The sequence below is a fragment of the Corticium candelabrum genome, chromosome 20, assembly GCF_963422355.1.
Source record: "Corticium candelabrum chromosome 20, ooCorCand1.1, whole genome shotgun sequence".
Taxonomy (NCBI): Eukaryota; Metazoa; Porifera; class Homoscleromorpha; order Homosclerophorida; family Plakinidae; genus Corticium; species Corticium candelabrum.
This window is the reverse complement of record NC_085104.1, coordinates 3,252,314-3,265,034: the sequence shown is the minus strand read 5'-3', so window position 1 is coordinate 3,265,034 and position 12,721 is coordinate 3,252,314. Positions and strand designations below refer to the sequence as shown.

The following is a 12,721-nucleotide window of genomic DNA, read 5'->3' as shown; positions in this document are numbered from 1 at the left end:
ACATTAACTTCCTGTATTGCTCTGGTGTCAGCCTAGAACCACCCATAGTAGGTCACAGCAGCCATGTAGGCTAAATAATATCACTGCAGGTGGATGTTGATGCTGATACCTTGCAAATACCATAGGTGGAACCAGTAGGTGTCTATTTCATGAGCATACACATACCTACTAACCAAGGAAATCCTTGACTGCCTCTAATTCTGGAATGGACTATAGTCTATAGCTGCTCTTGAAGACCAAGAACCACAGCCAAGCACAGACTCAAAATTGCCACAAGATTAATATCACCAATCACACTACATCTATCCGTCACGTGACATATTCTAAAGCAATTAGGGCATGGTTTGTAATGGGATCATTCATATGTTATTGACCCTCATATCAGGCTTACAACCATGCTATAACTATTACATAAAACAGGTGCGTAAAACAACAAGAATGTAACTAACAAATGTCCAACAAATATTCCATGACTGGTTACACTAAGCCATTTGAATCATTGTCCAATTTATTTAATCCAAACACTTAACTTGCCCATACAAGCCTATTCACACCAAATGGTGTTAGAGCATTGCTCTCAGTCAGTTAGGCTAATCATGGTTTGGATATCGACAGTACAGAACCACGTTCCCAACCTAAATGCTAACTTCAGTCAAAGTCTACAATGATGTTATCTAACTGTGATTAATGTGAACAAGTAATAGCTCTCCATTCAGCACTTCAGCAATCATTATCAGTCCATCATCATCATCAAGTCAATGCACATATTGATAGTATTGCCTATTGTAGTAGCAGTCATTTTAATAGTGAAATTGTGATAATCAACATACACCATTTTGCAATAAATATCAAAAAGTTAATCTATTGTGTCAACAGCAGTCACTTTTGACTAAATATTCCTTTCTGAATAGCATGTGTTCACCTAACATATAACGGATCCGTTCTTGCACATAGCACCAGCTGATTTCAATACAGCAGCAACATCGTGGTGACCACCTCTCAAAGCTTCATCCAACGGGGTCAACCCAAATCTAAATAAACAAACAACTTAAAGGATTTCTAACAAATTGCTGACATGTAGATCAGTCACCGATCAATCGGACTGTGTGTGACTCTTGCTGTTTCAAGGAGAAACTTAACAACCCTTGGTTGACCTTCTGCAGCTGCCAGATGCAGGGGTGTTCGCTGATCATAGTCACAATCGTTCAAATCAAACCCTTGAAGAAAGTAGCTGCAAAACAATGTTTTAGTCAAATAGGCTCGAATGACATATAAGGAACCAACCCTTGCAATAAGGTGACATCACCATGTGCAGCACTGTCGAGAATCTCGGCAACTTGCCTAATCTATATTACAACGTGTTGTGTGGAGAAATATCAATGAGTTTAGTGAAGTTGCTATTGACCTCGATTTCTCGACCGTTTCTTGTTAGGATATTCCTACCGGAAAGTAACTGCGACTCGGTCAGATCATAATGATGCAGTCTGTATTGACGCACCAATTCCTAAAGATGTTCTGTTAGATCCATATGCATTAGTTATGGTCTCCATATTTCATGCATTTGACTAACTAATGACACACACACAAATAGAATTCCTCTCCCTGAACCCTCCAAAAGAGTAGATACTACAATACCCAATAAAACCTTGTGTTGCGATAATTCCCTTGCCAGGAGAAGGAATACATGCTAGCTGCAAGCTGAGTGTGGTGTGAGGATATGATAAAATAGCCCAACAAGCTAGTCTTCTAAAAGCTTTATCTCTAATTATTGTAGAAAGCACAGCAATTCCTTGCATGTGCATGAAAATAGAGACAACAGTTCGAAAAGAGTCAGTAACACCAGCAACAGGACTGGGCTCCGAAGATCTAGATGCAACGGGAAGATCGAGAAACTGTGTGAGCAAGTAAGGTCTGTCATGAATCTTCCAACCTGTCGTGACAGATTTGCAAGTGTGTAGTCAAAAATTGTAATTATAGTACCAATCAATGGTCGGTCTACCCAATTCCCAGTAGATGCTTGTAAATGTAACTTGTCATCAATCAACTTGAACAGCATAAAAAACCATTTGAGACAACATCATAGTACTTCAGATATCGTTGTCAAAGACTCATACTACAAGTAAAGACTCTGTTTCTCACTTTTGTCGCAATCGTTCTCATTTTACATTCAACATTTGGAAGAGAAATAAAGAACTGGCAATAGAACTACGAAATGGTAAGACACTACGAGTAACTAGACTCAACCGTTTAGCAAAAAAAATTAGCAGCAGCTAGAATTCCTTATGGACTATCACTGAAACTCATTCACCTGGTTCTGGTTGTATAGAACTAGACGACCAGTCTGGTTACAAACTGTACTCTCTGAACCTTCTAGTGGATCTCCAAGAGTTGTAGGTCTGATGATGCTCCATAACATTGAACAATCGTTCATGGCTTGTATCCAGATAGCTAACAGAATTTTGGATCCCAAAAACAAAGAGTCTTTACCAACACAAGGTTCAACAAAACATTAACTAAATACAAAGAGTCTTTACCAACACAAGGTTCAACAAAACATTAACTAAATTGAGAGTCTTCAGATCACTTGCTATGCCAATGTTACTGTACGATTGTGAAATTAGGGTGCCACCCAAAAGGATATTGAACAGCCGAATACGATTCATAAGGTGAATAACATCTATCTTAGGAGTAACAAGAATGAATAAAACTAGAAATTGTACAAACTTAAAGGAAGCTAATAAAAATACTATTAATCATCAAATTCAATATCAGAGCTGGACTACTTTTACTTTGGCTTGGCCACGTGAAGCAAACGTCAAACTGTCACACACAAAAGTTGCAGCTGAGAAGCAAGCAAGCTTCAACAACCTCAGGATGGCACAATAGATGGATTGATACGGTCCAAAGAAATCCACTTTTATTGAAAATTAACTTTCTAATGTTTGTGACTGTAAAGGCTGGTGGTGGTTGTTTACAGTGCCAAAGCTTTCCAGGTGTGTGTGTGTGTGTGTTTTTCTGCGTGTGTCTGTGTGTGTGTGTGTGTGTGTGTGTGTGTGTGTGTGTGTGTGTGTGTGTGTGTGTGTGTGTGTGTGTGTGTGTGTGTGTGTGTGTGTGTGTGTGTGGACATGACCGCTCGCTTGGCATCATGCAAGTAACATCATGCAGATGGGTACTTGTGGGCCTTGGTGTCCAGTCCCAGAGCTACGCCATAGTCATGCACCTGGATGACTCTGGCCAAGCTCCAGATGGATTGAAGCGCTGCTAAGTAGCGCATGGAGGCCCTGTCTCTAGAGGCAGGGAGAGCTATTTTTGCAACTGACCTTAAGGTCGATGTCGAATGACGTGGAGGGCTTGACATTTGTCTATTTGTGCATGTGTGTGTGTGTGTGTGTGTGTGTGTGTGTGTGTGTGTGTGTGTGTGTGTGTGTGTGTGTGTACACTTACTCCTTACCTTCGAAAAATGAACTCCTCTCACACTATTGCCGTGAGGGTCAAGACGTGGGCTAAACAAGCAAATGCCCATCACATTTGGTACAACAACCAAAATGCATCCCGACACGCCAGACTTCGCTGGCAATCCGACCTCAAAACAACAATTATTATAACACAAAATCTCAACAATGCCTACCAATCAACCGACTCACTGAGAATGACCATTGACCTGAATAGTCATATAAACCACATGACAGCATCAGTGAAAGAGAATTCTTCACCGCCTCACGACTGACAACTTGAACTCCAGTAATCGGACAGACACCACCGTTTGCTAAAGTGGCAGCCATAACAGCTCCAGTATGGTCGAAATCTCAATCGCACAGAGCTACAGCAACACATGCCTATTTACAACTATTTAGGCATGTACTATACCACTGAACGATACACACATGGAAGTAGAAATCAAGTACTTCTGACATGGAAGCACTGTCGGGTGGAAATGCCTGCACACTTTGTCACTGAACACCATCAATGTATAATGTGATAATCTATGAAAACCTGTCGTTCCTTTAGAAGGTAAGCTATTGCCAAATTCTGGTAAGCAGTCTCTTTCTCTGAAAGGTAGCTGTTAATTAATATACAAACAATATCAATAAAAATACTGATACGAATGGCCGGTTGAGAGACTAACGTCGAAGCACTCATGCCAATAGGCTGGCCACCACAAAGTTGCTCGTACATTTTAAGAATCTACAGTCGATTAAATTTATTTTCAAACTGAAAAGCAAACTCATAACAATAACAATGCAACTAATCAAATCATATACATAATATATAACAACCGAAAGATCTCAGATGTTTCCACTCTAAAACATTCAAGTTGTTCACAAGCAACAGACAGCGCGTGCACACGCACACACATACACACACACACACACACACACACACACACACACACACACACACACAATGTACACATACAGTAGAATACTCACAAAACTGATTTTATCCGATACTGATTTGCCACGCTACAATAACAGAAAAGAAACACATTCAAGCATTCTGCAGTATGGTGTTATAATATTCAATGTTGGACCTTACTTCTAGTAATGAGCAAAGTAAGATAGCACCCGAATTAATCATCGGATTATGTGGCTTGCCTAAAATACAAACGATGATACACACATAATAGATGTACAAGTATACATGTCAACATGTAAAGAAAATGCACACACACACACACACGCGCACGCACGCACACACACACACACACACACACACACAAACAAACATCAGCACAAAGCATGTGACTGTACCAGACAAATACTGTACCAGATCAAGTCAAGCAACGAAACCATAATTAATACTATTTACACTAATAATTCGCTTACATCTTGAACTACATATATGTACACATCAATTAGTTGCAGATCTCACTATCTTAAACCTTTCTAATAGCTGCAACATAGCACTGACTTACCTTCAGCATTCAAAGAAATAGAATTAAATTGCTTGCCACTCTGCTCCTGACCAATATACCTGTGCACCTTCAAAACATAAAATATTAATTAAATATTAGCAATAAATAAATATATAATTCATGTAGCTCGCTAGCTCACCACATCGGCTGACAATTGATCCAACGCAATAGCATAGTTCAAACACTTTCCAGCCGACTGAATACTGAACTTCGTACTCGAACTACCAAGATCAAGCCTAAATACAGGGTATACGCAAAAGTAATCAAGTACAACACAAGCTTCATACTGATTTCATACATCTGGCCATCTATAGTGCAGACAGAAACACCCCACAGATCAGGATCAACCTTTGCAAGCTCGGGAATGTACACAGCAATCTGCATGTGTACACTCACAGCATCTGATAATATAATTTAATTATAAATAATTGTTTGACTTACATTGCCATGACGATTGTCGTTAACTTTACTATACAGGTCCTTCACTTTTTGGCTGAACTTTGAGAAGTTGGGAATTACTAAGTGAGCCTGCAGTGCTCGCGATATAAGTGAGAGATTCGGTGCAAGAGCACTAAATGTAATAAAACAAAGATGCACGTGAGAAACGAAAAATGTACTTAAAATTTTTGTGTTCTGCTGTGCCTCTTAAAATCCTGTTCACTCATTATTCCGTTGTTCTGATCTTGAGCCTCAAACAATTGCGACATGCTCTCTTGTAGACGCGGATCTGTTCGTCTTATGCCCATACCCTCGAGATCCTGATAACACAAACAAATCACGTTATTCTCGATCGAATTCTAGTATCCGGGGCGTAGAAAACGACAAGAAATGGATTCTCTGCACTATGTAATTCCCTTCCAATTTAAATCAATTAATTAGTCTCAGTTTGACAATTAAGATAAAAACAATTAAGTTAAATATTATTATAGGTATGATACTCAAATCAATCGTTCTGGCAATAATTGTATTGGCAAATATAAAGACATGTATATAGTATAAGATGAACATTGGCAGAAATATTTTGGTAATTTGCTAAAACTTGAGTAAACACATATTGGCAGATTTTATTTTGGCGGGTGAACATCATTGTTGGATAATTGATATATGTATAATATTCCCCACCCACTAATTAAGTGGCTACTTCATAGAGAAGTTTGCGATTACAGAATTTAACTCGTATGACTTCACCTACTTATTGATAGCTGCATGACCTCATTCTGAAGTTTAATTAACCTCATTGTTTGACAGAGTAGGCACAACAGACAGCAAGCAGAGATCATCATCTTGTGACATCATCCGTGTGATGTACCGCCACATCACCATGCATGATGCTTGATCCACATGCTTGATGACGTGAACATATCCAGGTGGCCAAATTAATGGTGGATTTTATACTGGTGCTCACTAAAAATCCGCCAATCCACCAATATTCCATGCCAATATTTCATCTTATACGATAATTCATTTTTTGATGCTTGGATATTTGAACATGAAACCTGGACCGGACGGTTGAAATAGAAAAGTAATGATCGTGTGACATTTGAGCAGGTGCAGTTTTCATTGCACTGCATACAAATATGAGAGATAACAGAATGAACACTAAAACAAATAATAAAGGCACTGATACCAAGCGAAACGCAAAACACTCACTGGACCACGTGCACTGTTAGCACTTGTGAAGACATGATACATAGCCGTAGGATTTAGATTTAGTAACTAACAAGACATTCTACAGCAAGCACAATAGCATTGTTTATGCACACATTATTTTTTATTTTTCTCACACAAGCTCAAAACTGGACCAGCAAATCCCAGTATCAAGAATAAAATTGGTCTGACCTACTACAGTGTGTGAAATAACGGCCGGACATCGAACATTTACCAACTGAACAAAGCATTTGTCTGGCCATTCGTGATTTCGCCAGACAAAACGGTGGCGTAGCGGCAGGTGTGGAATTCCGTAGGAGCAACCCACATAATCGCACATCCCAGTGTCATGTCAACAAACGTAGTTTCCGCAGTTTGTGCACAAAACAAATGCAAACAGCCACACGTCGTATGTGTACTGTACTGTGTAGCTGAACGTTTATTTTGTCAAATCCCGGATGTGGGCGCTTATGTACACACGCTGGGGCTCCGAGATGCGCAACAAATACGCAGCGGGCAGCCACGGGCCGTACACCATAAATGAGGCAGGACAGGAAACTCAGAGATACTTGCGTGTAATGTTTTCAGTAGGGGCTATAAGAACCTGAAGATGATAAGGTTGATAGAATAGCACGGAGTCCTTGAACTAAAAAACTTCCACCAGCGTAGCATAGTGCATGTTCTTGAAACAATTGCAGTTTCCACGTGTAGAGGTATGGCGCATATGTGGACAAAGATGACGTTTGAAACTCATTGGGTAGGACACACCAACGGAAGTCAAAAAGAGGAGGGGCTGGCTGCGGGCATGCAGAAATTTATGCAGATGGTTTGTAGCCATGCAGGGCAGAGTCAAGGAAGCGATGAAAGTCTGTCTCTCTCTTCATTGCTATCACAAACAATGGCCACCTTTTAGTCAGACTCTTTTAGTAATTTGTCAGGTGGGTTGTACTAATTGCATGCCTAAGACTCTTTTATCAAAGGCATGCAACATCAAAGTGTCATCTAGAGCCATGAAACCGGGCACTTGGCCAGGCATCCTTGAGCTAGCTGCCGTGACAAATGCCCTATATCAACCTGCTTGTGCAGTGTATTCCAAGAGATTTGGTTTGGCAACACGAACACGTGTTGGTACATGGACATAGACACGTGTACCAACCTCGAATTACTACGGCAACCCATGATAATTGTCATGAATTAATCCACGACAGTAACCATCAACTATAGACCTGAATGGGGAAACATATGCCTCCACCCAGACCACTTTGTTCCTTGTGCTTGTATATCCAATGTGGTGGACTCAGATGTTGGAAAAAGATGTGGTGGGATCAGTGTGTGTACACGTTTGCTTGAACGTGTCATTGCTACACTCCTCGAGGAGGTGGTGCAAAGTTTTACTCCCAAGCAGGTATCCATTGGACCCAGCAAGAATGTACATAACCTTTGTGGTTGAAACTTTTGGTCTTTGGTTGTCTCACAGCCGCGACGTTTCGAAATCAATTGTATGGAGATCAGCACTGCATAACCAACTGACCGTTAGCCAAGCCACCTCACACCTCCATCAACAGTTGTCCATCCAACTTTGGCTTTATTATTCTACGATGGTCTTAGAGAGACTAGCATTTGAGAGTAGGAAAGATATTTTTGGGTTAATTTGAGATAGTTGTGTTGGGATTGGGGTTGGGAAACTATAGTAGAATAGAGAAAATGTATTGATGAGGAATATATATATACCGTATTACCGCACATAAAAGCGCATGTGCTTATACGTGAAAACCGGCTTTCACCAAAAATTAACGCGTTCATTCCGATATAGGCGCATGCGCTTATATGTGAACAACCATTTTGAGCATTCAATAAACTCTCTTGCTTTGTCAGCGGCATCTGCCGGAATTTTTTGCCCCTCCGTTGTTACTGTTCGTGTGGAAAGGCGATGACGCTTCATAAATCGGTGTAGCCATCCGTTTGAAGCATGGAATGTGTCTCCTGGCTCTTCTAAATAGATGTCTTCATACAGCTTAAGAGCTTGTTTTTTCACCGATGCGCCGTCAAGAAGTACGTGATCGTCTTCCCTACATGAGCGAATCCACTCAAGCAGCCGCACTTCCATTTCCGGAAACGTCGCCGAAGACCCGTCTTTAGGTGTTCGCAGAAGACGCCGACGCTTCCTTCCTGTGGTATCTCTCCCAGTGGCGAGTTTCTCGAGTTCAGCGTGCTGTTTTCGCCAACTCTGAACAAGCTTACGGTGAATTCCATGCATTTTCGCTGTGGCTGATACGTTTCCCTCATTTAGAGTAAGGCTCGACACAACGCGACGCTTAAAATCTAATGTGTACGACTTTCTTCTGGATGTCATGCAAGCAGATTGCAACCCGACAGCAATTGCGCAAAGATGGCACCTTACCTCGAGGTATTGGCGCATGCGCTACTACCCCGAGATATAAGCGCACCCTGAGATGAATTCACATAGTAGCGCATGCGCTTTTATGTGCGGTGATACGGTATATATATATATATATATATATATATATATATATATATATATATATATATATATGATAAATTGTAAGTGATAAGTAGTAGTTGCCAGGATTGGAATGTCCGACCAGACGTTTCTAATGTCCGGCAGATTTAAATTGACAGGATATGATGTCCGGTGGTCAGTCAAAGACTATTTCGCACACTGTACTAAGACTTCCTGTGTCACAGTGGCTCTGAAGTGTGTTTTGATAAGAATATGAAACATGCATTCAGTTTTTAGTAATGCGATAGGGCAGGAAAGTTATTGGAGGACACGACCACATTGGCACACACGGTTCTATGTCTATGTGTTATCCAAGTCAATATAAAGTTGTCCATTAATTAATTGATTTTAGTTTCTACAAGTTACAACTTCATAAATTGATTTTAATTTTACTTTAATTAATTAATTAATTTATAAAGTTGTATATTAATTAAAGTAGAAATTAATAATTAATCCATTATATAAGTATTTCAAAACAACTCTACTCGTTTGACTACACAGCAATATAGCAAACATAATTTACAGTAACTTCCGTTACTCAAAGTGAGAACGTTGACATTGAACTCGACTATCAGTCTGTCTACGTCTCTCGGCTTCATCCTCAGCCCTGTTTTCACCTTAATAATAGCTGATACAGACACGGAGCCATCGTGTCGACTGTACAACTGATGGATTCGGTTTTCATGAGTCTGTTCGTGTACGGAAGCCACAAACTGCCTGGAAACAGCGTTGATATAAAGACACACATATTTGATGATACAAAAACGGGAAGACTACCTGGTTGGTCTTCTAACAGACTGGAAAACGACGGATGCCAAGTTCAAACGTCCAAAATGACGACCTAGCGCCATCAGTAATGACCAACACCGGTCGGAATCACATACCTGCAGTCGAGATCCACATCCCGGATAAGGTCTTAATATCCAGGATAGATAGACTAAATGACATAACACTAATCCGGGATGTTAGATAAAAAATATGCTCCTGTTTTGTCCAACATGTGCCAACATTTTGGTTATTGAAGAAGGTCCAACGTCTTTTCGGTTTGCCTGCAATACCTGCCCGTATATTTACGATATCAAAGACAGAGTGAGGCCTCTCAGCGTCGTGCTTACAGTCGTGTGTGTGCTAATAAGTGCTGAATTGATGACAGGTCGCTCGAAGAACTTATCCTAAACTGAAAGAAGTAGATGATGTATTAGGAGGAAAAGCGGCGTGGGAGAACGTCGACTCTACAATTGGTCAGTTTATATTAATGAGTTAATTTATTATTAAAATATATTATCTATTAATTTAATTGGCAGACTAATTTATCTAGAAATTTATTATCCTGATGACATAAGCATACCTGTCCACCCCCAAGAACCACGTGGTGGGACAGCCCATCATGGTAGGAATCCTAGGAGGCCCAAAGACTTTTATTCCACTCTGACTTCCAATTGCTCCCTTTTTAACTAATTGAAAAAATAATTGCAATATTAGCAAGACATGGTGTATATCACGCATGTGCTCAAGACTGTACTGTACAATGTTTGGGACCTGGACTGGACTACTGGACTCCAATACCTTGGCTGTCATTTTCTACGATGTCCGCTGTGAAGAATCAATGGACACACTACCTAATCTATGTCATACACCACGCATTGATTTCATGACCGCCAATGGAAGATAGACTCTTGCAGGTCTGGTGCGTTCAGGCGTAGTGCCCTACTTGCTAACATAGATCCCAAGTATATTACATTCCAATAGCTAATGTGAATGCACAGAAAGTCAGAAGCACGGCTACAGAAGTAACATCTCGCATGTGGCTAACAACATGCGTAACCGTTCTTTTAGGCTGTACAGCTTGGTAAGACGAAATCGATGCAATCTTGGTTGAGTCAGACGATGAATATCGTGCTGTCGCAATCGAAGGATCTCAACTGAAACTTTCTCTAAACATGGGCCGGGCAGAAGTAGAGGTAGGCTTCTATGTGCATGGCGTGCTGCTCTTGCAGCCGTTAACCGAGCATTGTTTCTTGCACTTAGTAGTAGGCGAAATCGGCACTCGCATGCTACTGTGCTTGTGCAGTTACTCAGGTAAATCCGCATGCCGTGTGCGTATTTTATTTATTTTATGTATTACAGTACATCCTGTACAGGGTTCTAGCCAGGCATGCTGGGGGTCACTATGCCTTTCAACATACGCTCTACGGGTTCAGAGCTGACCACTACGACTCCAATATACTGGCTATGCATGTACTGTAAGTGGCACACACATGCACACATGCACTCCTTCTCCAGACGTTATGACAAAGGGTAGGGACTAGCACTTATAGCTACTTGAAACGTTTATCAACAGAGTCATAATGAGGGAGAATGTGGAGACTTGTCAATCTTGAGTCTCTAATTGCATACCTATAGTATTGTAATGGGATTTGATTGCACAGTAATAGTAATAGTATTAAGACAGGTTCGTAGTACATGCAGAGTGTGGTACAGTACAGTAGGTATCCTAAACCCCTCCCCAAAAACCAGGGGTACATTTTATTTCAGAAATTTGCTCAGACACACCACACCCACATATCAGACCCATGTGCCATGCCCATACCTTTATATGCCTTCCAAAAATCCTGGCTAGAACTCTGATGTACAGTCATATGTAGATTCTACACAGCGGACATGGCAACAACAACTTGGCAAAACATCTAGGGTGCGGATTGGAGTCCAGTTGTCCAGTCCAGAAGTCCAGTTGTCCAGTGCAGTAGTCCAGTCCAACGAATCCAGACGCCCAACAAAAATACTTGCCTCCCATGACTAGCAAGTGAAATCTCGCATTACTGGGTATCCAAATTGACTTATGTTTACAGTAGGCCAGGACTTGAATTGTGTCAACCCTGGAAGTCGACATTTTCAGGAGATCTACAGGGCTTTGCAGGAATGCAGAACTTGACTCCAAATCTCAGAAGTCTCTGCATGTTCCAGAAGACTTGACAGTTATGATGCACAAGAGAGCAGACAGCTGACAGTCATTTCCTTATCATACACAATGAACAAGCAACTCATAATCATTCCTAAATATTCCCAACTTCATGTAACAATTTAGGTTCTTTTCTGGGTTGAGTCTAGAGATGATAATGTACACACTGCCTTTCGCATTCATGATTTGTGCTTGTGTGATGTTTCAGAGCCGTGTCCTAAATGCCAGCATCCGAGAGCATATTTCATGCAAGTTCAGACTCGTTCAGCAGATGAACCGATGACGACATTCTACAAATGCTGCAGTGATCAGTGTGGACATAGATGGAAAGAATAGATAGTATGGTCACATACATTTTGATATTGTAGTGGTGGCTGCCTACTGCGGTCATGTTTAATGTATTTATGCCATAAATGCAAACGCTGAGTCTGGGTTCTAGTATGATTGAATTAATTGAATTATTATGTCATTTTCTACCTACACAAAGGAAATTACTATGGAACGTTTATATGTAGCACAGTCAGTAAATCCACACACTTGTACTACCAGTATACTATAGTACCGTACCAGCAACAGGTCTGTCATTAGTCTTGTGTAGCCAGACTCTTTCCCACCACGTCATACTCCCAGGTGAGACTCTACATGAGAAACCAGTTCCACATGTGAAGCTCTTCCTAGC

General features: G+C 40.8%; 2 protein-coding genes across 2 annotated transcripts; one reads left to right on the top strand and one right to left on the bottom strand.

Moving 5' to 3' along the window:
• Positions 1-667: 667 nt before the first annotated feature.
• LOC134195407 (glutaminase kidney isoform, mitochondrial-like) lies at positions 668-10,251 on the bottom strand. The gene is given in 20 exon segments (XM_062664431.1): positions 668-1,031; positions 1,091-1,231; positions 1,285-1,346; positions 1,406-1,504; positions 3,452-3,583; positions 3,645-3,799; positions 3,802-3,820; positions 3,885-3,938; positions 3,994-4,060; positions 4,127-4,185; positions 4,431-4,463; positions 4,537-4,595; positions 4,916-4,982; positions 5,055-5,151; positions 5,214-5,293; positions 5,357-5,486; positions 5,558-5,673; positions 9,701-9,800; positions 9,861-10,035; positions 10,092-10,251. Coding segments are annotated over 19 exon segments (1,653 nt in total). The 5' UTR covers positions 9,935-10,035; positions 10,092-10,251; the 3' UTR covers positions 668-922.
• On the top strand, positions 10,041-12,523 carry LOC134195408 (DNA-directed RNA polymerase III subunit RPC10-like). The gene is made up of 3 exons (XM_062664432.1): positions 10,041-10,172; positions 10,237-10,324; positions 12,251-12,523. Exons 1-3 carry the CDS (start codon positions 10,062-10,064, stop codon positions 12,376-12,378), a joined length of 327 nt encoding a protein of 108 aa, XP_062520416.1. The 5' UTR covers positions 10,041-10,061; the 3' UTR covers positions 12,379-12,523.
• The last annotated feature ends 198 nt before the right edge of the window (positions 12,524-12,721 follow it).

Excerpts from the sequence above, each read along its gene's own strand:
- LOC134195408 (XM_062664432.1), top strand. The coding sequence starts at position 10,062 with ATGCTCCTGTTTTGTCCAACATGTGCCAACATTTTGGTTATTGAAGAA. Across the intron at positions 10,173-10,236 it reads TTTACGATATCAAAGACAGA|GTCGCTCGAAGAACTTATCC; the intron begins GTGAGGCCTCTC and ends AATTGATGACAG. Across the intron at positions 10,325-12,250 it reads GAACGTCGACTCTACAATTG|AGCCGTGTCCTAAATGCCAG; the intron begins GTCAGTTTATAT and ends GTGATGTTTCAG.